This window comes from Bos mutus, chromosome 2 (assembly GCF_027580195.1).
Source record: "Bos mutus isolate GX-2022 chromosome 2, NWIPB_WYAK_1.1, whole genome shotgun sequence".
NCBI classification, from domain to species: Eukaryota; Metazoa; Chordata; class Mammalia; order Artiodactyla; family Bovidae; genus Bos; species Bos mutus.
Window position 1 is genome coordinate 51,322,462 of NC_091618.1, and position 26,638 is coordinate 51,349,099.

A 26,638-nucleotide genomic window follows, 5' to 3' on the forward strand; every position below is an offset into this window, starting at 1 on the left:
AGATTTGGGTAACTTTTCATTGGAAGTATTTTGTAGAAACATAAAGTATAACTCTTGTTTTTTCTTTATGAAAGTAAGCAAGATAGGCCACGTGTGCTAAGTCGCTTCGGTCGTGTCCAACTCTTTGAGACCCTATGGACTGTAGTCTGCCAGGCTCCTCTGTCCATGGGATTAATTAACAGCAAAAGGCAAACTTTAACCTTGTAGCTTATAAAAATTTTCATGTTCATGACTGGGAGATTTTAAAATATATCCTGTGTGATTAAAAACAATGGCATGCATTTTTGACTTCTAGATGATGTTACCAATAATTCTGATATATAGTAGTGATATTCTATTTCACATTTGTCTAACATGACTTCAAGTCATTATTTTTAGTAATAAACAAATGCAACTAGAAGCAACAATTTGTATTAACCTGACGTGTCATGATTGCATTGTGGTCAGATAATGGGAAGGATAATGCTTTGTCCTACTGTATGTCATCCCTGACATCTTGACTGTGGAATTGAACTATTAAAGTTATGCAGCAAATGAATTCTGCAAATGAATCCTATCATTCTTTGTCAAAAGCTAATTTAGAATTGTTGAATGTGTTGGCTTGAATAGTTTGAAGTTTGTTTCTATTTTATCAGGAAACAATTTAAATGTTTGTTTTAAGATGACAGCCTTTCGACAAAACAGACTTCTGACACTTCATAATTGATGTGTGGTTGCTGCTGCTGCTGCTGCTAAGTCGCTTCAGTCGTGTCTGACTCTGTGCGACCCCATAGACGGCCGCTCACCAGGCGCCCCATCCCTGGGATTCTAGGTTGATGCAAAGACAAAGTCCATATTAGCAGAGCCAGCTTTAGGTTTGGGAGCTCTGGTAATTCAGAGACAGCAGGACTTAACTGCCAGGCATCATTGACTTTGTACAGTTAAAGCCAGTTAAGTAGAAGTATGGAATTTACTAGAAAGATTCCAGAGAACAGGATGAGGGTTCTGGAAACCTAAACTGATGATGGCGGGAATAGCTTTGGTGTGAAATTTTGAATAAAGTATAGAAGTTGAGAGAAACATTTCTGAGTTCAAATTTTTTTGTGAATTACATGAACCATCTTATGGGCATGAGCAACAAATTGAGTTCAGCCACGTTTTTAGTAAACCCTGGGTGTTTTGGAATTTAATATATATTTTCCAAAGCATCCTCCACTCAAGTGACAGTGCATTAACCAGCCCTCTCCACTCTGCTGGGGGAACACCCTCAAGCATGCTAGTACCAAGTGTGCAGTCAGAAGGTGGCATGCCACCCTGCCCTCCCACTTATGGTCAGGTGGCTTGTTCCCAAAACTTTCTGAAGCTAGTTGGTTATGTTATTATTGTTATGTCCTTTAATTAATTGTCATTGAAACTGATGGTATATGAGCATGAAAAGAAGAGGTTTGTATTTATGAAAACTGAGTTCCTTGTTTAAGAAAGACTGAGTAAAGATGAAATGCTAAAAAGTTTAGTTGGAGTTAGGTGTGGATAAGAAAAGAAAGACTGAAAAACAACAATTCATGAGGATGCTACATTTAGATTGTCTCCTAAGTATCTTTGAAGAGAATGATTATCTTTAAAAAACAGAAACAACAAAACACAAAAACTAGAGTGATGACTCATTATTGATTGTTTTTGCTTTGTACAAGAAAAATTGTGCAGAACTCCACCCTCAGAGAAAAAGCCTTGGCACCAAAATATGGGCAAATAAGTGAATATTTATATGTTTTAACTTTAAATCTTTTAATGAGTCCCCATTTTTAATGATTATTTACACTTTATCAACTGACTGCTGGTTTTGAATGCATAGGACAAGCAAGGTCTTACCCAGGATAGAAGCAATGGCAACTCCCAAACTCATTGAAAATCATGACCAATAGCTTTTTACCCAGAGCATCTGTGAGAAGGCAGTTAGTTAAACTTCAAATTTCATTATAAACTAGTATAAAATTCAACAAGTATAATCATCAGTTTCTAAAATTAATAACAGCCCAGTGAAATGAAAATAAATAACATCTTTGCATGGGTTTGAATGCCCTCTGGGGCCTGGGGGCTTGTGTGTATGAACATGCATGGAGTGCGGTTAACAGATGCAGATGTCATCATGACTATATTTTCTTTCAGCTGAAATATCCAAATGAAAATGAAGAAATTCTGCTGCTTAGATCTATTATTGATGTAAATTTGCCGAAATTTTTATCCCACGATTTACCACTCTTTGAGGTAAGAACATTTCTTACTCTAATGTACCAAAACTCCTCTAATAATGTATTTATCAAGTGTCCAAGTTTTCAAGTCCCATTGAGAAACTTCCAGTGTAGAAAACAGAGAAAGGTAGGTCACTCCATGTTTTATTTGAAATGTTTTTAGCTAGCTTTGTTGTTACAAGTAACTTTTAACAACTTGGGATTTTTTTTTTTCTAATTTTATTTTATTTTTAAACTTTACATAACTGTATTAGTTTTGCCAAATATCAAAATGAATCCACCACAGGTATACATGTGTTCCCCATCCCGAACCCTCCTCCCTCCTCCTCCCCCCCACCATCCCTCTGGGCCGTCCCAGTGCACCAGCCCCAAGCATCCAGCATCGTGCATCGAACCTGGACTGGCAACTCGTTTCCTACATGATATTTTACATGTTTCAATGCCACTCTCCCAAATCTTCCCACCCTCTCCCTCTCCCACAGAGTCCATAAGACTGTTCTATACATCAGTGTCTCTTTTGCTGTCTCATACACAGGGTTATTGTTACCATCTTTCTAAATTCCATATATATGTGTTAGTATACTGTATTGGTGTTTTTCCTTCTGGCTTACTTCACTCTGTATAATAGGCTCCAGTTTCATCCACCTCATTAGAACTGATTCAAATGTATTCTTTTTAATGGCTGAGTAATACTCCATTGTGTATATGTACCACTGCTTTCTTATCCATTCATCTGCTGATGGACATCTAGGTTGCTTCCATGTCCTGGCTATTATAAACAGTGCTGCGATGAACATTGGGGTACACGTGTCTCTTTCCCTTCTGGTTTCCTCAGTGTGTATGCCCAGCAGTGGGATTGCTGGATCATAAGGCAGTTCTATTTCCAGTTTTTTAAGGAATCTCCACACTGTTCTCCATAGTGGCTGTACTAGTTTGCATTCCTACCAACAGTGTAAGAGGGTTCCCTTTTCTCCACACCCTCTCCAGCATTTATTATTTGTAGACTTTTGGATCGCAGCCATTCTGACTGGTGTGAAATGGTACCTCATAGTGGTTTTGATTTGCATTTCTCTGATAATGAGTGATGTTGAGCATCTTTTCATGTGTTTGTTAGCCATCTGTATGTCTTCTTTGGAGAAATGTCTATTTAGTTCTTTGGCCCATTTTTTGATTGGGTCGTTTATTTTTCTGGAGTTGAGCTGTAGGAGTTGCTTGTATATTTTTTTGATTAGTTGTTTGTCGGTTGCTTCATTTGCTATTATTTTCTCCCATTCTGAAGGCTGTCTTTTCACCTTGCTAATAGTTTCCTTTGATGTGCAGAAGCTTTTAAGGTTAATTAGGTCCCATTTGTTTATTTTTGCTTTTATTTCCAATATTCTGGGAGGTGGGTCATAGAGGATCCTGCTGTGATGTATGTCGGAGAGTGTTTTGCCTATGTTCTCCTCTAGGAGTTTTATAGTTTCTGGTCTTACGTTGAGATCTTTAATCCATTTTGAGTTTATTTTTGTGTATGGTGTTAGAAAGTGGTCTAGTTTCATTCTTTTACACGTGGTTGACCAGATTTCCCAGCACAACTTGGGATTTTTTTAAGTAGTACTTTTTTTCTACTGCAGAATATAATAAGCATCCAAAAGTCACAGAAAGTTTGCTTATAAATCTCACTAGGAAATAGACTCCATGGAGGAAAGTAATTGGTGAAACACACCATTGAATCCTTTACACAGAGGGATACTTTGCAAATGTTTGTCAAAATTAATGATCGAAGAAGTGAAAAATAAGCTTAAGAGTGCAGTGTCTTTTATGAAATTGGTTTTTTTTTTTTTTTCAGGATAATTTAAGAACTAGGTTTAGTAATATTGTTATATTTTAAAAATTAGATTATAAGTAGTAGTAAAGAATTACAGAGTGATGGTTAAAGTTCCTGTATTGCCATGTGATGTCACTGTTTTTCCTTCCCCATTCTCCGTAGAAGTGCCTGGGGGTGGTGGGTAGTGGGCTGCTGACACATGGGAGAGTTACTCTGTCTTGCACTGCCTTGAGGTATGGACAGTTAGCTTCCGATGTGTAGAGACTGAGATCAGAAGACTCTCATAGGGAGGACAGAAGTGGCACTGCCACTGTGGTGTGCCCCAGTGCCCTTAGCTATCCATAGGAACAATGTTTCATCATTCTGAAAGAAGCTCCCGTTAGTATTTGGAATTGACAGTGCAAATATTTTATAGATCAAGTTTTCAGGGAATTGGTTCAAAATTTCTTGTTAAAAATTTCCCTCAGTTTCTTTGGTACTAGTACACTATACAGATTTTCCAGGAATAAATATAAGTAAAGCTCTATTTATTTTTATGAAGTAGAGGTATATCTCATTTAGATGTGTCCTCCTATAGCTGTGTATTCATTCAGCAAATATTTCTCGAGCAATATTTCACAAATGGAGCATAGCTGGCATTTTCAAATAGGACAGTTCCCTGTTTTGAGAGACTGTCCCATATGCTACAAACTCTTGGCATCCCTGGTCCCCCCAGTGTCTCTGGACTTTCACAGTAATACAACCAGAAGGACAACTCCATGTATTCCCAACTCTCTACCTGGCAGAGAGGAACTGGTGAAAGGAACTGGTCTTGATTGAGACCCACTAGCTACCAGATATGATCTGGAATTGTCTGCTTCTTTAAGATTAACCATAAATAATTTGAACAATCTGAGAAGATATTTTTGTTTACTTGGCAAACAGTATGCATTTACAATGTACCTGACCCTGTTCTAAGAGTTTTATGAATAGTTACTCCTAAGCACTGGTGACTCAATGATAAAGAATCTGCCTGTGATGTAGGAGATCTGGTTTTGATTCCTTGGTCAGTAAGATCCCCTGGAGAAGGGCATGGCTACCAAGCAAGGCTTTAGCAATACATGAACCCTGAACTTCCAGATGTACAAGATGGTTTTAGAAAAGGCAGAGGAACCAGAGATCAAATTGCCAACATCTTCTGGATCATCAAAAAAGCAAGAGAGTTCCAGAAAAACATCTATTTCTACTTTAATGACTTTGCCAAAGCCTTTGACTGTGTGGATCACAAGAAACTGTGGAAAATTCTGAAAGAGATGGGAATACCAGACCACCTGACCTGCCTCTTGAGAAATCTGTGTGCAGGTCAGGAAGCAACAGTTAGAATTGGACATGGAACAACAGACTGGTTCCAAACAGGAAAAGGAGTATGTCAAGGCTGTATATTGTCACCCTGTTTATTTAACTTCTATGCAGAGTACATCATGAGAAACACTGGGCTGGAGGAAGCACAAGCTGGAATCAAGATGGCTGGGAGAAATATCAATAACCTCAGATATGCAGATGACACCACCCTTATGGCAGAAAGCGAAGAAGAACTAAAGAGCCTGTTGATGAAAGTGAAAGAGGAGAGTGAAAAAGTTGGCTTAAAGCTCAACATTCAGAAAACTAAGATCATGGCATCTGGTTCCTTCAAAGTGAAGTGAAGTCACTCAGTCATGCCCAACTCTTTGAGACCCCATGGACTGTAGCCCACCAGGCTCCTCCATCCATGGAATTTTCTAGGCAAGAATACTGGATTGGGTTGCCATTTCCTTCTCCAGGGTATCTTCCCAACCCAGGGATCAAACCCGGGTCTCCTGCATTGCAGACAGATGCTTTACCACATAGGTTGCTGTGAAGTGAAATGAATGTCGCTCAGTTGTGTCTGACTCTCTGTGACCCCATGGACTGGGGTCTCCAGGCCAGACATGAATTCCACAGACATGAATTTTCCAGGCCAGAATACTGGGGTGGGTTGCCATTCCCTTCTCCAGGGGAATCTTCCCAACCCAGGAATCGAACCCAGGTCTCCCACATTGCAGGCAGATTCTTTACCAACTGAGCCACCAGGGAAGCCCTAAGTTGCTATAATGCTTATGAAATAGCCTTAGTGGTTTATAAAGGAATGTTTCTTAGACCTTGAAAGTGACTTTATATTCTCATATAAACTATATGTGGAATTATAATTCTTTCCAATCCTATATTATGTGATTATATTATTTTTCTAAAGCTTCCATAACAGAGAACCACAAACTTGGTGGTTTAAAACAACAGAAATTTATTTTCTCACAGTTCTGGAGGAAAAAAGTCTGAAATAAGCTGTTGGTTACCTCTGAAAGAAGGTAAAGATTCTTTAGGAAAGAACCCTTCCTTGCTTCTTCTTAGCTTCTGATGGCTCCTGACGATCTTTGATGTTCCTTGGCTTGTCATTGGTGGTTCCCTGGTGGCTTCAGCTTCTGTCCCCATCACTAGGATGGCCTTGTTTCCCAGGTGTGCTTGAGTTTGCATCTTCCTCTCCTTTCTGTTGTATAGATACCAGTCACTGGAGTTAGGGTCCAGTAGGATCTCATCTGATCTAATTACATCTGCAAAGATCTTATTTCCAGACAAGGTGACATTCTAACATAAATTTTTGAGGAACACTAAAAGGATTAACATACTACCCACTACACTGATTAAAATACTGTTAAACTTATTTTTATATATGATATGAGGTATGGATTCAAGTTCATTATTTTGATAAATCCGAGTATCCTAGCATACTTTGTTCAAAGACTATTTGTTTAATCTTTACTGGATTGTTTTTGCTTGAGAATGAGTTTTCATATGTGTCTGGATCTATATCTGGTCTCTCTCTTCTATTCCATTGTTATATTTTGTCTATTTTTATGCTAGTATGATACTGTTTTTATAATAAGCCTTGAAATCAGATAATGTTCATCTTTTAACTTTTTAACTGGAAAATATGTAAAACCACAACATCTGAAGAAGAAAACAGGAAAAATCCCTTGTGAATTTGGGTTAGGCAAAAATTTCTTAAATACACCACCAAAAGCACAATGCATGAAACAGTAAATTGATAAAATAGGCTCATCAGAATTTAAAAGTTTGCTCTTTGAAATACACTGTAGGAGAATGAAAGACAAGTTAGAGGTATAAAAAACACTTGCCTATTAGATGTATGGTGAAGCACTTGTAAGTAGAATGCTTAACAAATGGTCAAAACTTACCATGAAGAAAATAAACCAATTACAATAGGCAAATGATTTGAGACTGAGCAAACTCCGGGGGATGGTGAAGGACAGGGTTGCCTGGTGTGCTGCAGTCCTTGGGGTCATGAAGAGTTGGACATGACTTGGTGACTAAAGAACAACAACAACAAAAAATTTGAACAAACATTTCACCAAAGAAGACATACATATGGCACAAAAGTAACGCGAAAGTGTTACTCTTTAGCAAATGCAAGTTGAAGCCATAGCAAGATACTGTTACACACTTATTAAAAATACTGATTATACCAAATATTGAAACTCACACTGCTGAGGGGAATTTAAAATAGGACAACCATTTTGGAAAGCAGACCGTTTCTTCAAATGTTAGACACGTACCTGCCATTGTTGTGTTGTATCAGTCATTCAGTAGTGACTGACTCTGCGACACCATGGACTGTAGCCCACCAGGCTCCTCTGTCCATGGAATTCTCCAGGCAAAAATAGTGGAGTGGGTTGCCATTCCCTTCTCTGGGGGATCTTCTTGGCCCAGGGATTGAACCCAGGTCTCCTGCACTGCAGGCAGATTCTTTACCATCCGAGTGTACTATCCAAGTATTCCACTTCTCAGTATTCACTTGAGAAAATGAAAGCATTTGTCCATGCAAAGACTTGTGTGTATGTGTTTATGGCATCTTTATTTATTTCCAAAACTAAAAACAATGAAAATGTCCATCAGCAGGAAAATGGGTTTAAAAACCGGCACCTCAGTATGGTGGACTTCAATGCAAAGAACTATAGATATATGCAGTGACGTGTTTGAGATTTCAAATCCTTATGCTGAGTGAAAGAAGCCAGATTTAAAAAAGTAGTACACATAATGTGTAATTTCATCCATATTAAAGTCTAGGCAATGAAAATAAAAATAGAAACAGAAAGCAAATTAGTGTGTGTGTTGATTGTCTGGGGATGGAGGTGGGTGTCAGGGAGAGGAGAGAGGAGGATTACAAAAGATCATAAGGAAACTTGTGGCAATGGTTGATACGTTGATTATCTTCATTTAGTTGGTGGTTTCACTTATCAAATTATGCCCTTTAAATATAAGCAGTTCAGTGTATGTCAGTCATACCTCTATGAAGGTGTTAAAAATACTGAGCTATTATTTAATGGCTCTATTTTCATCAGTATTAAAAATGAGGATGTGAGAAATTTTATCAAGTTTATAAACATATACATATGTGTATAGATGTACACATATACATGCAAACATATATAGAGAGATAATATGAGAGTTTATAGCTATGTAATGTTAATATAAACATCTGAATCATCTATCATCAGGGAATTACTTCAGATTTGTTTCCTGGGGTGAAATTACCAAAACCAGATTACAACGATTTGCTGGGAGCTATCAAAGACAACTGTGACTCCATGAATTTGCAAATGACCAGATTCTTTTCTGAGAAGATTCTTCAGATATATGAAATGATGATTGTGCGTCATGGCTTTATGATTGTTGGAGAACCATTTGGAGGAAAAACCAGTGCATATCGCGTCTTAGCTGGAGCATTAAATGACCTATGTGAAAAGGTAAGTGTGGTATTAATCCATTAATTTACCAATAATCAGCTTTGTGTAGGATAGAATGTATGGTCACTTAAAAGGATACTTTAATGCAGCAACTTAAAATTATCAAAATACAGAGAAAATAGAAAAGTAATATGATTCAAGTAGGAAGTTCAGCATATAAAGAATATGCCACATATTTGCCTCAAAGCCTTAGGTTCCTTTTTAAAAAGTTTAATTATAAAGGTAACATGTTCATTGTATAAAAAAGTCTGAAAATGTGAAAAAATCTTATACTTTCATAGAGTATTTTATAATTTCATAGGAGAGTGTATTTTATTTTCTTGGTGTTAAGATTCAAATTCAGATTCAATGCAAACTTCCTCTAGTGCTGTCTGTTAGTGGTATTGAATTGAAGTGTGTGTGTTGTGTGTATGCGTAATATAATATGTATATAAGCATAGTAAATAATGATAATTATATTATTCAAAATTACTGTCTTAGTTGACTCAGTTTGATCTACTTTGATATGCTAAAGGAGTGAGGCTATTTTAAATTCTCCAACTAATACTGCATTTGTGTCTACTTATCTTTGTATTTCAAATAATTTTTGCACATATATGTCAATGTTTGTAGCCAAATGGGATTTGTATCATTATACCTTCATTGTGGAGCCTCCCCCTTCAGCCAGTATAATACTGTGTACTTGTATTATTTGCCATGGATCTCCTGTGTCTAATTTCAGTATTGCAACCCCCGCTTTTCCCCTGGATACATATTTGCCCATGCTTGTAATTGTGACTCTGACTGTCACTGTGATTTACTTTTTTATGGGGAGTAAATAGTTTGACTTTTATTTTCTCCATTTGATGGCCTTTATCTTCTCATTGGGGAATTTAGATTCATTTGTATTTATTATCAAACTGATGTGTACTTATTTCTGTCATCTTTCCCTCTATGCTTTTATCCTTACATGTGCTTTCCTCGCTTCGCCTCCCTTCCTTTCCCTTTATCCGTCTTGCCCTCTTTCGCTGAGTTTTTGTTTGCATTCTTCCTCCTTTGTTGTTTCATTATTATATAAACTAATTATTTTGCTGTAAAAAATAAATCTCTAAAAGCCAAATGTGGTGCCACTAAAAGATTTAAAAAGGTGAATGCTATGACCATGTATTCTGGTACTATAAAGCCTCAAAGTGACTCATTACCAGGAAATTCTAAGAGTGACATTGTGGTCAGGTAAATGGGGCTTCATAGTCACTGCCTACAACCTGCAGCTTCACACTGGCTTTGCTGCATTTGGGACAAAAGTCTTTCTTTGATGGCAGCAACTTTGTCCTGACTGAGATATTCTAATGGAGCTTTCCCATGCTTCTGAATTAAGGATGACATGTTGTTATTCCCTTCCTGGGAACAAAGAAGAAAGCAATGACCTTGAGTTTATTTTACTGCTTCATATTATTATTCCCATATCTTTTCTTCAGTTTGGTATTTCATGCCCCAAGCTCCACTGCTGGTGGGCAGAAAGCAGTGTGGGAGAGTTGAACTTAGTATGTTGTTACATTCAGGTATGACCTAAATCAAATCCCTTATGATTATACAGTGGAAGTGACAGATAGATTCAAGGGATTAGATCTGATAGATAAAGAGCCTGAAGAACTATGGATGTGGGTTCATGACATTGTACAGGAGGCAATGGTCAAGACCATCCCCAAGAAAAAGAAATGGAAAATGGCACAATGGTTGTCTGCGGAGGCCTTACAAATAGCTGAGAAAAGAATAGAAGCAAAAGGCAAAGGAGAAAAGGAAAGATAGGTCCATCTTAATGAAGAATTCCAAAGAATAGCAAGGGGAGATAAGAAAGCCTTCCTCAAATATCAATGCAAAGAAATAGAGGAAAACAATAAAATGGGAAAGATTAGAGATCTCTTGAAGAAAATCAGAGATACCAAGAGAACTTTTCATGCAAAGATGACCACTATAAAGGACAGAAAAGGTATGGAAGCATAAGATATTAAGAAGAGGTGACAAGAATACACAGAAAAACTATATTAAAAAGATCTTCATGACCCAGATAACCACAGTGGTGTGATCACTCACCTAGAGCCAGACATCCTGAAACGAGAAGTTGAGTGGGCCTTAGGAAGCATCACTAGGAGCAAAGCTAGTGGAGGTGATGGAATTCCAGTTGAGCTGTTTCAAGTCCTAAAAGATGATGCTGTGAAAGTGCTGCCCTCAATATGCCAGCAAATTTGGAAAACTCAGCAGTGGCCACAGGACTGGAAAAGGTCAGTTTTCATTCTAATCCCAAAGAAAGGCAATGCCAAAGAATGCTCAAACTACTGCACAATTGCACTCATCTCACATGCTAGCAAAGTAATGCTCAAAATTCTCCAAGTCAAGCTTCAACAGTACATGAACCGTGAACTTCCAGAAGTTCAGGCTGGATTTAGAAAACGCAGAGGAATCAGAGATCAAATTGCCAACATCCATTGCATCACTGAGAGAGCAAGAGTTCCAGAAAATCATCTACTTCTGCTTTATTGACTACACCAAAGTCTTTTACCGTGTGGATCACAACAAACTGTGGAAAATTCTTCAAGAGATGGGAATACTGGACTACCTGACCTGCCTCCTGGGAAATCTATATGCAGCAGGTCAAGAAGCAACAGTTGGCACTGGACATGGAACAACAGATTGGTTCCAAATCAGAAAGTAGTGAGTCAAGGCTGTATATTGTAACCCTGCTTATTTAACTTCTTTTTTTTTAATTTAAATTTATTTATTTTAATTAGAGGCTAATTACTTTACAGTATTGTATTGGTTTTGCCATACATCAACATGAATACGCCCCTGTGCAGAGTACATCATGCAAAATGCTGGGCTGGATGAAGCACAAGCTGAAATCAAGGTTGCTGGAAGAAATATCAAGAACCTCAGATATGCAGATGACACTACCCTTATGGCAGAAAGCGAAGAAGAACTAAAGAGCCTCTTGATGAAAGTGAAAGAGGAGAGTGAAAAAGTTGGCTTAAAACTCAACATTCAGAAAATTAAGATCATGGCATCCAGTCCCATCACTTCATGGCAAATAGATGGGGAAACAGTGGTTGACTTTATTTTCTTGGGCTTCCAAGTCACACAGATGGTGACTGCAGCCATGAAATTAAAAGACGCTTTCTTCTTGAAAGAAAAGCTATGTTCAACCTAGACAAAATATTTAAAAGCAGAGACATTACTTTGCCCACAAAGGTCAGTCTAGTCAAGGCTATGGTTTTTCAAGTAGTCACGTATGGATGTGAGAATTGGACTACAAAGAAAGCTGAGCGCTGAAGTATCAATGCTTTTGAACTGTGGTGTTGGAGAAGACTCTTGGGAGTCCTTTTTACTGCAAGGAGGTCCAACCAGTCCATCCTAAAGGAAATAAGTCCTGAATATTCATTAGAAGGACCGATGCTGAAGCTGAAACTCCAATACTTTGGCCACCTGATGTGAAGAACTGATTCATTTGAAAAGACCGTGATGCTGGGAAAGGCTGAAGGTGGGAGGAGAAGGGGACGACAGAGCATGAGATAGTTGGATGACTTCACTGACTATAGACATGAGTTTGAGTAAACTTCGGGAGTTGGTGATGGACAGAGAGGCCTGACATGGTGTAGTCCATGAGGTCACAAAGAGTTGGACATGGCTGAGCAACTGAACTGAACCAAACTGAAAAAGAAAATGGTTGTGAATAAGTAGAGCACAGTGAAACTATTCTGTATATGTTGTAATGGTGGATACATGATATAATGTATTTGGCAAAATCCATTGAACTGTCCAATACAAAGAGTACAGCTTAGTAAGCCATGGGATTTGGTCAATAACAAGGTATCTGTATCAGTTCATCACTCATAATAATGCACCACACCAATGCCAGGCTTTAATAATAGGAGAAACTGTGCGTGGGGTGGGAGGTGGAGGGAATATATATGAATATATATACAGTACTTTCTGTTCAATTTTTTTGTAAACCTAAAGCTCTTCTAAAAAATCTATCAGTTAGAAACATAAAAAAGGTTATGCCCTAGGTCTATTAATATCTCTTATTAATTCCACATAATGGTTTTCAAGGTTTTAGTGCAAACTGCCAACTTACCAATATAAACTTTTTCACAACATGAAAATGGTACATATTTCCATATCTTGTAATTATTTAATTTTCACTCAAAGAATGTTTTGCAGCGAGAATCATCCAAGTTCAGCCCATGGGGCAAATTCAGCCCCAGGCCTGTTTTTGTAATGCCAGTGAGTTTAGAATGGTGTTAACATTTTTAAGGTTTGTAAGGAAAAACAGAAAAGAATATCTAACCTGTAAAGCATATAATAACTACTGTTTATAGATCTCGACCAACATTTACTGATTTATTCCTAAGTATCTTATGAGTTTTTAAATCCTATTGTAAATTGTACTTATAAATTTTATTGTTAAGTTTTTCATTGACATTATTTAGAAAATACAATCAATGTTTAGATAATGACCTTGTACTCTGGAACCTTGTTAAGTGAACTTTTTACTTCTGATAGTTTCCTTTAGAGTCTTTAGGATTATCTACATACACCATCATGTTTTCCATGAATAAAGACAGTATTCTTTTAAATAAATAAATAATTGTTTTCTGTTAAGGGGTTAATGGAAGAAAACAAGGTTCAGATTACTGTTTTAAATCCTAAGTCCGTCACCATGGGTCAGCTGTATGGACAGTTTGATTTAGTGTCCCATGAGTGGTCCGACGGGATCCTTGCTGTCAGTTTCAGAGCATTTGCTGCTTCATCGGTAAGTGCTAACACTTTGCATGTCTATTTGGAAAGGCTGTGAGAGCTCTGATTTTTTCAGTTTCAAGTAAACTTTTGTATTTATAGTTCAAGGTACATATTTAAAGTGCAGTACTGAATAGTCTGGCAGAGTTTCTATGAAGAGCACTTGTGAGTCTCTACAAATAGATGGCCAGAGACCATGGGGACAGGCATGTCCTCCTCAGTATGCACAGAAGAAAGGGCACAAGGAAAGGAGACTGAGGAGAGCATTTCTGGTGCTCATTTTCCAGGCTAGGTGACCCAGCAAGGGGAGCATCTGAATAACAGGATCCTTTTGATCCATCAGCAACATTCTTTGCCCTGCTGCTCAGCTGGCTGTCACTGTCACACCTACTAATTGTTAGATAGACTCTAGTGCTGAAAGAGCAAATTGCAGACCAATTCCAGTACTTCCGTCTAGTGTGCTGGGAGAGCATGAGCTGTCTGTGGAAAGAAAAAGTGAGGGACGTGCCAGCTGCTGACCTCTGGGAAGGGGAGTGGGGACTTGCCCCTTCCTGGCATACCCTGCTGAGGGGCTGCTGCCCACTCTAAGAAAGGTCACAGACCAATAAATGCTAACTTGGTTGTTGTGTTAGCAGTCTCTCCATGGACTATGATCAGATAGAGACAGCTTGTTAAGGCTAGTCTTACAGGAAAAGGGGCCTAGGCTAGAGACATTTAATTGTTTTGTTAAATCATATATATATATATATATATATATATATATATATGTTAACCTTTATTCTGACTACCATACATCCTAAATTTGGTGCTGTCTACTCGTCTACTTATTTAAGGACAAGACAGTCATGAGTCAGTGTAATGACAAAAAAGCATTAAATCGCAGCTGTACTTTTATTTTCCTAAAGGACCTTGAGCCATGAATAACATGAGGATCGGCTCTAATGGGGCAGAGATCTTGTGCAGTGTCAGGAGGCACAGGTGGGGCACACAGAGATCTGGGACCACTGATGAAACTTCTCAGATCCTTTCTTGTCACAGTAAATGTGCTCTGGCCCAGATTAATGTGTGAAGTCTCTAGATAATGTGTGCTATTGCATCATTTATACAGAAATAATCATGAGATACCTCTCATTTTATATTTAGCTACATAGTATGTGTTATATTTTCCAGGAAGCTATATCCCATAAATATTAGTCTCAGGAAGGTTAAGTAGCTGTCCCCAAGTCACACAGCTGGGAAATAGTAAAGCCAGACTAAAAGTGAGGTCACTCAGTTGTTGCAGGGCCCACCTGCTCACCACCAGGGGAGTGTTTCTCAGAGTGGAGCCTAACAGGCTTAAGAACCCAACAGCAGGAGGAAAAGTTGATCTGAAGGTTTTCTCTCCAAGACAACACACTCTTCCATGCTTCCTGAGCATGGCCAGAGCTAGCTTCTGAGTGTGGGTATGATTAATGCTTTTGATCACAGGATGAAGTTGTTGAGGTGGATTCAAATCCCTCACTACTTCAACGCAAGTGTGCATTTGCTGAAGGTGAACCCGAGGCATCATCTGTGTCCACAGGATGGCTTCTTCATTAGGGTCTGGAAAAGAGAATCAGTTTTTCTCACTGTGGGACTGTGAACATTATATTGATTTTTAATGCCAGATATTATACGACCACAAGACAGTTTAGCCCAAGAAGGATGTGTATGTGGGTGAATTCATTCAGTGGAGGGAACAGAAAATTTGACTTAACACACAAGAATAATTGATCTGTATGAATACTAAATAGAATGTCTATACAGTCAGACAGTCTCAATGAAAATTGTTTTCCCTGGCAGTTGCATTTTTTTTCACTTTTCTAAAATATGTTGTATATGATTTCAGAGACATTAGAAAACATGTTATAATTTGTTATAAGATGTTATAATTTGTGTCTCATCCATGGCACATATAGGCTTCTTTAGTGAATATGTATGTATATTCACACGCATATACACTCTATTCCAAAGGTGCCTTTACATTTTGATGGTGAAATTAGTTTTAGGAGATACATTTTAAAATTGTAAAATAACATGAATGAACTGTTTCCTTCCATAACCATTTTTGCCCTTTATTCACCATCTGAATGAACCAGACACCAGATAGAAAGTGGTTAATTTTTGATGGGCCAGTAGATGCAGTATGGATTGAGAATATGAACACTGTGCTGGACGACAACAAAAAGCTATGTCTGATGAGCGGGGAGATTATCCAAATGTCGCCACAAATGAATCTTATTTTTGAGCCGATGGATTTAGAAGTTGCTTCTCCTGCCACTGTAAGTTCTCAATTTTCACATCTGCTAATAAATTTGAAATGTTTTAAATGTGTTTATTGCTTAGTAATTTTGACTCTAGCTGAAAAAAAGTATTTATAGAATTCATTTTAACAGCCATCTGTGATTCTCCAAGGGCAGACATGTCTGTTGACATACTTTGACAGTAATAAGAGTCAGGGATATTTCCCTCTTTGTCTAGGACCATTTGGTAAAGTCATACATGAAAATTTAGATGAGGAAATTTTATAAAAGTATGCCTTTTCCCCCACGAGTTTCCTGAAAACTGTAAGAAATAGATGTACCGAGTCATCCTTCTTTTATAAGCAGTACCTTGGTGGTAAACAGTGATTGTTTTTCCAGGTTTCCAGATGTGGGATGATATACATGGAGCCTCATATGCTAGGCTGGAGACCGCTGATGTTGTCTTGGATAAATCTTTTACCTGCTACAATCACTATTATTCAGAAGGAATTTATAATAGGCTTATTTGACAGAATGGTTCCTGTTTCTGTTGAATTTATTAGAAAACATACAAAGGTAAGAGGGATGAAAGTTTTAAGATTTAAGAAATAAATGGAAAATCCAAATTAGCCATATATATACATTTTAATGTCTACTTTATTGTCAACTACCAGATATTAAAATAATTTATTAATTATTTTGATTAAAAACTCATATTAAAGTTTAAAATTTTTAATTAATATAGTTTCTCAAAAAAGTATTTTAAACAAAGCATCTTATGGTTTGAGAAAATGTATGGATGATAATCTTTTCCCTTAAAAAAACAAACTTGAAGTCCTACCTAATCACATCTAGGTGAAAATATTCTAAAAGATGATCTCTCATTTCTGATGAACTATCATTTTAAAAATAGTTTCCCTCTTGTAAAACTAGAATTATAATACTAACACCTTTTCGTAGATGTTATGGCTGTTATAACTAAATGAGTTCAATAAAAATTAGTTGATACTATTTCAATTAGTGCCTCATTTAAACTGCTTCATGGACTTTTTTCTCTGATTTTTCAGGAATTATCTCCTACTTCAGATACAAACTTAGTCCGATCCCTAATGAATCTGATAGACTGTTTTATGAGTGACTTTGCTGATGAAGTCAAAGTAAGAGAGAGAAATGATCGAGAAACTTACTCTTTACTTGAGGTAAGTCCATGTACTCTTTACATGAGATAAGTCTTTGAATCTTGCAATAGAAAAGGATTGATTGCTTTCCCCAGTAAATTTTCCTAAGTAATTAACCTTATTTTTCCTGGAATTGGAGGCTGGATAATGGGTGGAAGCTGAAAAGTGAGAAAGAATCAGATCCCAAATACCAGGTGCTGATAGGAAAACTCCTTGCCTGGTGTTGTATTAAATCATGAAGTTTGGGTGGAGCCCAGTGACCCCCACAGATCTGCTACTGATACCTTGAATCACTTGGCCCAGTCTCAAAGATGATGGCAGCTCTGTTGGTAAAGAATCTGCTTGCAGTGCAGGACCTGGATGCGATCCCTGGGTTGGGAAGATTCCTTGGAGGAGGGAATGGCAACCCACTCCAGTATTCCTGCCTGGAGAGTATCCATGGACAGAGAAGCCTGGTGGGGTGCAGTCCATGGAGTCACAAAGAGTTAGACAAGACTGAGCAACTGAGCACAGCACACGGCAAAGATGATCAGTCCCCAAAATGTCAATGACCATTTGACAACAAGATTCACTTCCCTCTTCAACCTCCAAATTATAATTTATTTTTTTTCTTCCCTAATGTTTCTCCTTTCTCATGAGATATAAATATTTAAAATATATGTGTGTATATAAATATTAAGAATGAAGAAAGCAAGAAGATATATAATCTATATTATTTTAAATATAGCAATAAAATTATCAACAGACCTTGAATCTTCTTTAATAAAAAACTACATATTGCTAATGGTCGCACTTCTAATGTAGTCAGTGTTACTTTTCTGCTTATTTTTTTTATGAAATGCATTTTAAATTTCATTTAAAATAGTTTTCAAAAAGAGTCTGAATAACCTAGGAGTAGATGAATGGTGTCAAGCCAGAGTTCACAACTTTTATGAGTATAGTCAGAACTGTTTTAGCTTTGGCATGGAAAAGGAGATTTGATTTTAAAACAAGCAAACAGACCTTCTTATTTGAGCGGTGTCTTGTTCTGTTCCCTCTGCCTGAGTTTGATAAGAAAGCTTGCAGGACTGTGGTTCTAATGATATAGTCAATGCTCGGGTAATTATTACAACAGGTAAATAAAAGTATATGAATTTGTTTTACTTTATAAAACATTGTATCAAAATTTAATAAACATATATTGTGAGTTGATTATTCTTTATTAAAATATGCTTTTTTACTTTAATAAAAAGTTATCTCAATATTCTTTTTAATATCAAAGTTCAGCTGTATACTTGAATTAGCACCTGATTTACCAGACTAATCATTCTAAGTTTTTACTATGCCTAGAATTTATGCTTTGCATTATATTGTCTTCTCTGATAGTCAGATTTTATGACATGTAACTTAATAGAAAAAACTAATTATTACAAAATCCCTAGATTACCTACTACCATGTATCAGTTTATTCATTTCCATTCAAAGATATTAATCTGGCTGATCTGATTTAAGCTTTAAGGATGGATTAAAGTTATTCTTTAATGCATTCTATCTTCTCATCTCTCCAAATCAGGGCATTTTTCTGTTTTCTTTGATCTGGTCTGTCGGTGCTTCTTGTAAAGATGATGATCGGTTGAAATTTAATAAGATTCTTCGAGAACTAATGGAAGGCCCGATTTCAGATATAACTCGAAATAGATTTAAATTACTGAGTGGAACTGAACAAACATCTTCAAAACGACTAACTGTTCCATTCCCTGAAAAAGGAACAATTTATGATTATCAGTTTATCACTGAGGTAAGAGTTTTGAAGCAACATCTGCACCTGTCAATCAGGCAGGGTTTCCCTGGGAGACACATGGCACAGAATGGCTCTGTGGCCACCTTGTCACCACTGTCTGCCTAAGAGACAGCATGGAGTAGGAGACGGTGTGCTGGATGTGAAGTCAGGCACATCTGGGTCTGGTTTCTTTCTGTATAGCCTTGGACTGGTTTTTAATCTCCCTAAGTCTTGTTTTTCTCATTGATAAAATGGGATAAATAAAAGTGCTGATTGGGCCAGTTGTGCCATTGCATAAAATCACACACTAGGACATCCAGTCCAGCAGCAGGTGAGGACTGCTCAAGGACACACCTCTGGGAGGTTCATGGTGAAGGTTAGCACATCACAGGCTGAGTTCCTGCAGGACCACAGATGGATTGTTAGGAATTCAGCACTTCCCAAGCAGAATGGACAGTATACCCTGGGGTGGTGTTTGTTCACTTGTTTGTTTAGGCAGTACAGTAATTGAGGGCAAAGTTTAGGCATACGTGTTATTTAAATATGGGCTTCCTGGGTGGCACTAGTGGTAAATGACCTGCCTGCCAATGCAAATTCTGTCCCTCCTGGGTTGGGAAGATCCCCTGTAGGAGGGCATGGTAGGCCACTCCAGTATTCTTTCCTGGAGAAATTCATGGACAGAGGAGCCTGCTAGGCTACAGTTATAGGGTTGCAGAGTCAGACATGACTGAAGTGACTTAGCATGCATGCGTTATTTAAATATATGCAGATTTTAGTGAAATTGGAATCACTCTATATCCTCACCGGGCAGTTTCATATCCTTCTTCTTCTTCCCTTAATAAAGAGAACAACTCTATCTCACTGATGCTTCTTTAATAAAGCTTATTTTTCTAAAACTCCCTATATTCTACCATTTCAGTGGACCGTGATCAATTCAGTTTCCTAATCTTGCACATTGAAGTGTTTTTGTTGTTTTAGTTTTAGTGCTTTGGGGAGTATTCTTGTATTTAAGTCACCCAGGACTGATCTCATTTAGGATGGACTGGTTGGATCTCCTTGCAGTCCAAGGGACTCTCAAGACTCTTCTCCAACACCACAGTTCAAAAGCATCAACTCTTCAGAGCTCAGCTTTCTTTATAGTCCAACTCTCACATCCGTACATGACTACTGGAAAAACCATAGCCTTGACTAGACTGACCTTTGTTGACAAAGGAATGTCTCTGCTTTTGAATATGTTGTCCAGGTTGGTGATAACTTTCCTTCCGTTGTCCAGGTTGGTGATAACTTTCCTTCCAAGGAGTAAGCGTCTTTTAATTTCATGTCTGCAGTCACCATCTGCAGTGATTTTGGAGCCCAGAAAAATAAAGTCAGCCACTGTTTCCACTGTTTCCCCATCTATTTACCATGAAGTGATGGGACCGGATGCCATGATCTTCATTTTCTGAATGTTGAGCTTTAAGCCAACTTTTTCACTCTCCTCTTTGACTTTCATCAAGAGGCTTTTTAGTTCTTCACTTTCTGCCATAAGGGTGGTGTCATCTGCATATCTGAGGGTACTGATATTTCTCTCAGCAGTCTTGATTCCAGCTTGTGCTTCTTCCAGCCCAGCATTTCTCATGATGTACTCTGCATATAAGTTAAATAAGCAGGATGACAATATACAGCCTTGATGTACTCCTTTTCCTATTTGGAACCAGTTTGTTGTTCCATGTCCAGTTCTAACTGTTGCTTCCTGACCTGCATATAGGTTTCTCAAGAGGCAGGTCAGGTGGTCTGGTATTCCCATCTCTTTCAGAATTTTCCCCAGTTTATTGTGATCCACACAGTCAAAGGCTTTGGCATAGTCAATAAAGCAGAAATAGATGTTTTTCTCGAACTCTCTTGCTTTTTTGATGATCCATACACTAGGACAAAAGAGTTCCATATGTCAAGATCCAGGGACCTGGGGCATTTTTGGAAACAGTAGACTCATCAGTGAGGCTGGGTTGTGGGACACTTGAAGATGTGAAGGAAGATGGGTCTTAATTTTAATATACTTTGAATGACCACGAGCTTAAACTGGATTTTGTAGAATGGAGAGGGCAGTGGTGTTTTTCTAAGGAGAGTTAACGTATATTTGAAATTTTTGTTATAGATACTGCCTTAGCAAATGAAAACTTAATTCACAATGCTAATAGGATACAGTGTAATGTTACTTCATAATAACAATAATCTCATATTAAGAAATCTTGTCTGTTCTGAATATCTCTTACACATCAACATGAATTTAGCTAATAATATTGAGCCATACACTTAAAAATGGTTGAAGGTAAATTTTAGGTGTTTTTTCTTTACTACAATTAAAAAAGGAGACATACTACCATAAATAAAATAGATAACCTATAAGGACCTATATTTAGCACCAGGAACTTTACTCAGTACTCTAATGATGTATATGGAAAAAGAATCTAAAAAAGAGTGGATATATGTATATGTGTAACTGATTCACTTTGCTGTACAGCAGATACAGAACAGTGTAAATCATCTATACTCAAAATATCTTTTTAATTTTTTAAAAATTTTTTAAAAGAGAAAGAAATCTTGCTTGAAATAATAAGCTGATGTTGCAAGTACCATTATAAAAGTCAAACAAATGCAGCTGGTGGTCTGTGTAGAAAAATATTCTATACTGGTTAACATTTGTTGAATAAAATTCTTTACTCTTTAACACATTGATTAGATCAGTTTTCTCAGTGCTGTTAAAGAATCTAATATTTGGCAAAAGTAACTGATCTTTAGGTTGATATAATCAGTGGTTCCAGGACATCAAATTATTACATCATTGCCATTTCATTTTTATCCATACAAAACCCCAATTTCTCTTTAATTTAACACAAAATTTAAAAAATTAGAGTGAAGAGTTTTAAAGGATAAAAACAAATATGTACATATTAAGGATTGTTGGTCTTGATCTTTCATCTTTTCTGCAGTGATGCAGAAGTACAGAGCTTCTGAACGTATTTTACAACATGACATTCACTATTTGGTTATTTGTTATAAACAGGGAATAGGAAAATGGGAACCATGGGTAAAGAAGTTAGCCGAAGCTCCTCCAATTCCTAAGGATGTGATGTTTAATGAAATCATTGTGCCAACTCTGGACACAATTCGATACTCTGCACTAATGGAATTGTTGACCACCCATCAAAAGCCTTCAATATTTGTAGGACCAACAGGAACGGGAAAGAGTGTTTACATTATTGTAAGTGTTGTAGAAATACACATATTAAAATGTGCATAATAGTCCAAAGAATATTATTTCTTTAATGACCTGAACAGGCAGTGTTTTTAAAATACTTATGCATTTCTACATTTCTATGTTGGAACCATAGAGAATTTTTGAGTAATTATCAAATTATCAAAATTACCAAAATGTCTCTTTCCAAAGAGAATTTATCTTTGGAAATTTATTAAAGATATGCTACTTTATATCACTAAATTATTGTCCATTTAAAAGGTATTTTAATGAAAATAGCTTATATAAGACAAAGAATTTTATCTGCCTTAAAAAAACAGTGTTTTGGTTGATATTTAATTTTCTAAATTATTGAATATGTGAACATTGCTTTGTGGTAATAAGACTGATTTTCTTTAATAATTTGTGGGATCATACCCACTGTATGTTAAGAAATTGTTACCTGTTATAAAAGATACGGCCCAAATCTCAGTACCTTTATGAAACCTGAATTCTCTTGTGTTTAAGGGGTCATACTAATCAAAGACCAGTTCTTGCCTCTAGTTTCAGATTTCTGAAAGCAGAAGGCTGGCTGGAACTAAGAGTGAATAGCACCTCCAGCCTTTGGCATGGCAAGTTAGTGCAAGTTTCTCCCGGGGCAGTTGGACAATGTGAAATATAAGTGAACCTGATCATTCTTGGGCCTCCATTCCATATAACTGCCCACAGCAGGGAGGGAATGCCACTACTCCTCTTAGGTCAGCAAACTGTGCAATGTGAATGTTCCTTTGGAGTATCTAAGGAACCTTCCCATCTGCTCTTCTCAGAGAGTAAACATTTGGAAGCTTCCATGGGAGCAGGCAAGATAGCCTTAATCAGGAGGAATCACAATGACCCCAATGAATAGGACTTTTGCCTACTCCCTCCAGCTGTGCTTACTACCCAGCTGTGGGATAAGAAGAAGATAGAGGAGGCAGGTGGAGGAGAGGGGAGGGCCTGTTAGTGGCCCCTCCCCCGTTGCAGGTTCCCAGTCAATTCTTATTTTTCCAATTGTGGTAGTACTTGTTTATAGTTCTTTATTGATTCTATGTTTAATACAGTCCGCCCTTTGGGTTATATAGTCAAATAATTGTTCTGGTATTATTTGTTGAATAATTTCTTCCCCAACAGATTGAAATGTTGCTTTTCTTGTACTAAATGCTGTATGCATCAGGGAATATCCAAGAGTGGGGAGCAAAGAAGTTTGGACTGAGATTTTAAATCAAGGTGTTGAGTTGGACTGAATTAAAAAAAAAAATAAGTGTACAGAAAGCTGAAGGATTTATCTAAGATACTATCAAGAGTTAGGAAATGAAGACATGATTCAAGGAGGTGGGTGGGGAAAAATAAAGCCTTCTGTCATTTGTACTCCCATCAAATGGCAGCCCAGCTAATAAACTGCCCAGGCCCAAAAAAATTACTTTTCACAACATTGGAAACATACTTCGCATATTATTTTGTAATCTGATTTTTTTCTTCTTAATGTACTGTAAATACTTTCCTGTTTTATTATTCTTCTACAAGATGATTTGTAGAACACAACATCTTGGTTAAGAATCATTGTAATTGTACCTGCTTTCCAGCAAATTCCATTTTGAAAGTACAAATTATATTATGTAAGCTTCCTAATTTATAGTCAGATAACTTGTAGAAAGATAATAAGCTGTATTACAGAGAACATTGATCTGCAGAGAGACAAGTGGCAGTCTAAATTCTTGTCTCATTTCTGAGACCTTAAGCCAAGTTTCTTAAGCTCTGAGTCCCTATGATTTTATGGAGAGTAGGAGTGTGTACTGGAAAAGGAACTGGCACCCCACTCCAGTACTCTTTCCTGGAAAATCCCATGGATGGAGGAGTCTGGTAGGCTGCAGTCCATGGGGTTGCTAAGAGTTGGACACGGCTGAGCGACTTCACTTTCACTTTTCACTTTCATACATTGGAGAAGGAAATGGCAACCCACTCCAGTGTTCTTGCCTGGAGAATCCCAGGGACAGGGGAGCCTGGTGGGCTGCCGTCTATGGGGTCGCACAGAGTCGGACACGACTGAAGCGACTTAGCAGCAACAGCAGCAGCAGCAGCAGCAGGAGTGTGTACTCTGCATGGTGTTTTTAGAAATCAGAGAAGCCATGTGCCTAGGGCCTGGACAGATAAAGACATTCCATTGACTTGGTAACTGTTATGTCTATTGATTCCATCTCTTTTCACATTATGACACTTGAAGATTAAATTTGAGTACGTCAACAATGATGCTTAGTGTTATTTTTAAGTGTCAAAACATAATGGCAACTATGGCTTATCTTATTATTTCTTGCTATTATACAGAATTTTCTTTTAAATCAACTCAATAAAGATATCTACAAGCCTTTGCTGATTAACTTCTCAGCACAAACTACAGCAGCTCAAACTCAAAATATTATCATGTCAAAACTGGACAAAAGAAGAAAGGGAGTTTTTGGTCCTCCTTTGGGCAAGAAAATGGTAATTACTCTCTGTTTCTATACATATAATATAGCACTTTCGCTATTCCTGGGCATTATTACATTCAGAACAAGGAAACCAGATATACTAGGACTTGACATCTTTCTGTAGTACAGTTTTTATTAATGTATCACAAATGTTGGTTAAGAAGTCTTCTTAAAAGTGTTTTTATATTGTATGTGCATTTGGCAACTTGACATTAAAAACAAGCAGTTGCCTTTTGAATTCAAAGTAGAATATTCACCTGGGAAATTATCTACCTTCCTAATTCTCTCATTAACATTTTTACTCAGCAGAGTCTTTGCTGCTTGCTCTCTAGGCCTTTAAATAACCAAGCTATCAATTGACTTTTCTGTGTTCCTGTGCCAAGAATACCCTTCTCAGCCTTACTCTTATCACTCAGAGTTTATAATCATTTGAAGATCACACCTTTCTCATTTATTTAATGTATCGAAGTTGTACAAGGAAAAAGAGAAGGCATATTGAGAAACAAGTTATATGAGAGGATTAATAAGTTCTAAACTGTTAACTATAAATGTGAGTAATAAGACTGTCTCCCTGTTCCTTGGTAACATGGATGCTAAGAGATAGTCCTGATGTGCAAAGAAATCATCACTTCTCACTTATGCACTTCACAAAAAGGAAACTTATTCTTTGCCTGAACATTGTTTGCACCACAGGACACTATATTAAGATGCTAATGTTTTCTAATACCTTTTCTCCTTTCATTCTCAGGTTGTCTTTGTAGATGATGTGAATATGCCTGCTCGAGAGGTGTATGGCGCCCAGCCTCCCATCGAGTTACTTAGACAATGGTTAGATCACTGGAATTGGTATGACCTGAAAGACTGTTCTATGATTAAACTAGTGGATATTCAAATTATGTGTGCTATGGGACCTCCAGGTATGTGTTCAGAGTTTGTGATCACTCTGGCTATATATAAAGATCAGGAGAAAGAGAAATCCTGTCAGACAACCTGAGTTACAGTGTTTTGTGTACATATTTTCTATGTCTCTTTGTTTGTTGTGACCTAACAGTGACTGCAATGATCAGCGCTGCACAGTGGATTGCCTTCTTTGTGGTCTGTGCTGTGTACGCTGTGTTTGGTCGCTCAATTGTGTCCAACTCTTTGCAATCCACTGGACTGTAGCCTGCCAGGCTCCTGTGTCCATCCAGTTATTCAGGGAAGAACACTGAAGTGAGTTGTCCTTTCCTTCTCCAGGGGATCTTCCTGACCCAGGGATCAAACTCATGTCTCCTGCATTGCGGGCAGATTCTTTACCTGCTGAGCCATCAGAGAAGCCCTGTTTGGGGCGATTCTCTCCAAATCATACGGCTCTCCCAAATCCTTTTTCTTCCATGTTCTCTTCCATGTTTGCTCCCCGTTTCCTCTTCCTGCATTCTGAGGTCTCAGATCCCCTGAAAATCCAGATTCTCCTGCAGAAGCTCATTTTCCTCTGTTTCATTCCTTAAAGTTTCAGCTGTATGAAACATCCCTGCTTTCCCCTATCCCAATCACTTCCCATTTTAGTGAGTCCCTGGATTTAGACAGACTGTGGAGGGAATTTAAGTAGGAAATGATGAAAAGAATGGATCATTAGATATTCTTTATACTTTTCAAGGGAAGTTTATAAACTCAGAGATCTCTATGTAGGAAAAAAATTTCTTTTATTCTAGAATATCTGAAATAGCTTGATTTAACTAACTGGACATCTTTAACTGTTCTTTTCCTGAACTCAAGCTGTTGTTCTATATTTTTGATAACTCCCTTTTTGTGCCATGTCTTAGGGAATTTCTCCACTAGTTGCTTCTGAACTCTTGACCTTTATCTGACCTGTAATGCATACAGTTTGCTCTGAGTAATTGCTCTCAGCACCCTCTCGGGGCCACTTTGACTGCTATTCCCCCTTCTTTTTTTTTCTAATTCTGTTACTCCTGGGTCCCAGGCTTCAGTTCTGCTCTGCCTCTTCCCATCCCCCAGCAGTCATTTGTAGTAAGTATCTACTTTCCCTGCCTCTTCGGGGACTAGACAGGGGAGCAGACTGAATCCATGAGATATCTTTTCCTCTTGGACCTCATTTTC

The 26,638-nt window shown here is 37.6% G+C and overlaps 1 protein-coding gene across 1 annotated transcript in view; it reads left to right on the forward strand.

Annotated features, from left to right (window-relative positions):
- The window catches only part of DNAH7 (dynein axonemal heavy chain 7), a 259,565-nt gene that overhangs the window by 125,293 nt on the left and 107,634 nt on the right, over positions 1 to 26,638 (forward strand). Inside the window, 10 exon segments of the mRNA XM_070388877.1 lie at positions 2,146 to 2,244; positions 8,604 to 8,852; positions 13,492 to 13,641; positions 15,743 to 15,925; positions 16,286 to 16,462; positions 16,954 to 17,085; positions 18,617 to 18,841; positions 21,867 to 22,064; positions 24,399 to 24,554; positions 25,290 to 25,458. Coding sequence (XP_070244978.1) covers positions 2,146 to 2,244; positions 8,604 to 8,852; positions 13,492 to 13,641; positions 15,743 to 15,925; positions 16,286 to 16,462; positions 16,954 to 17,085; positions 18,617 to 18,841; positions 21,867 to 22,064; positions 24,399 to 24,554; positions 25,290 to 25,458 — 1,738 coding nt within the window.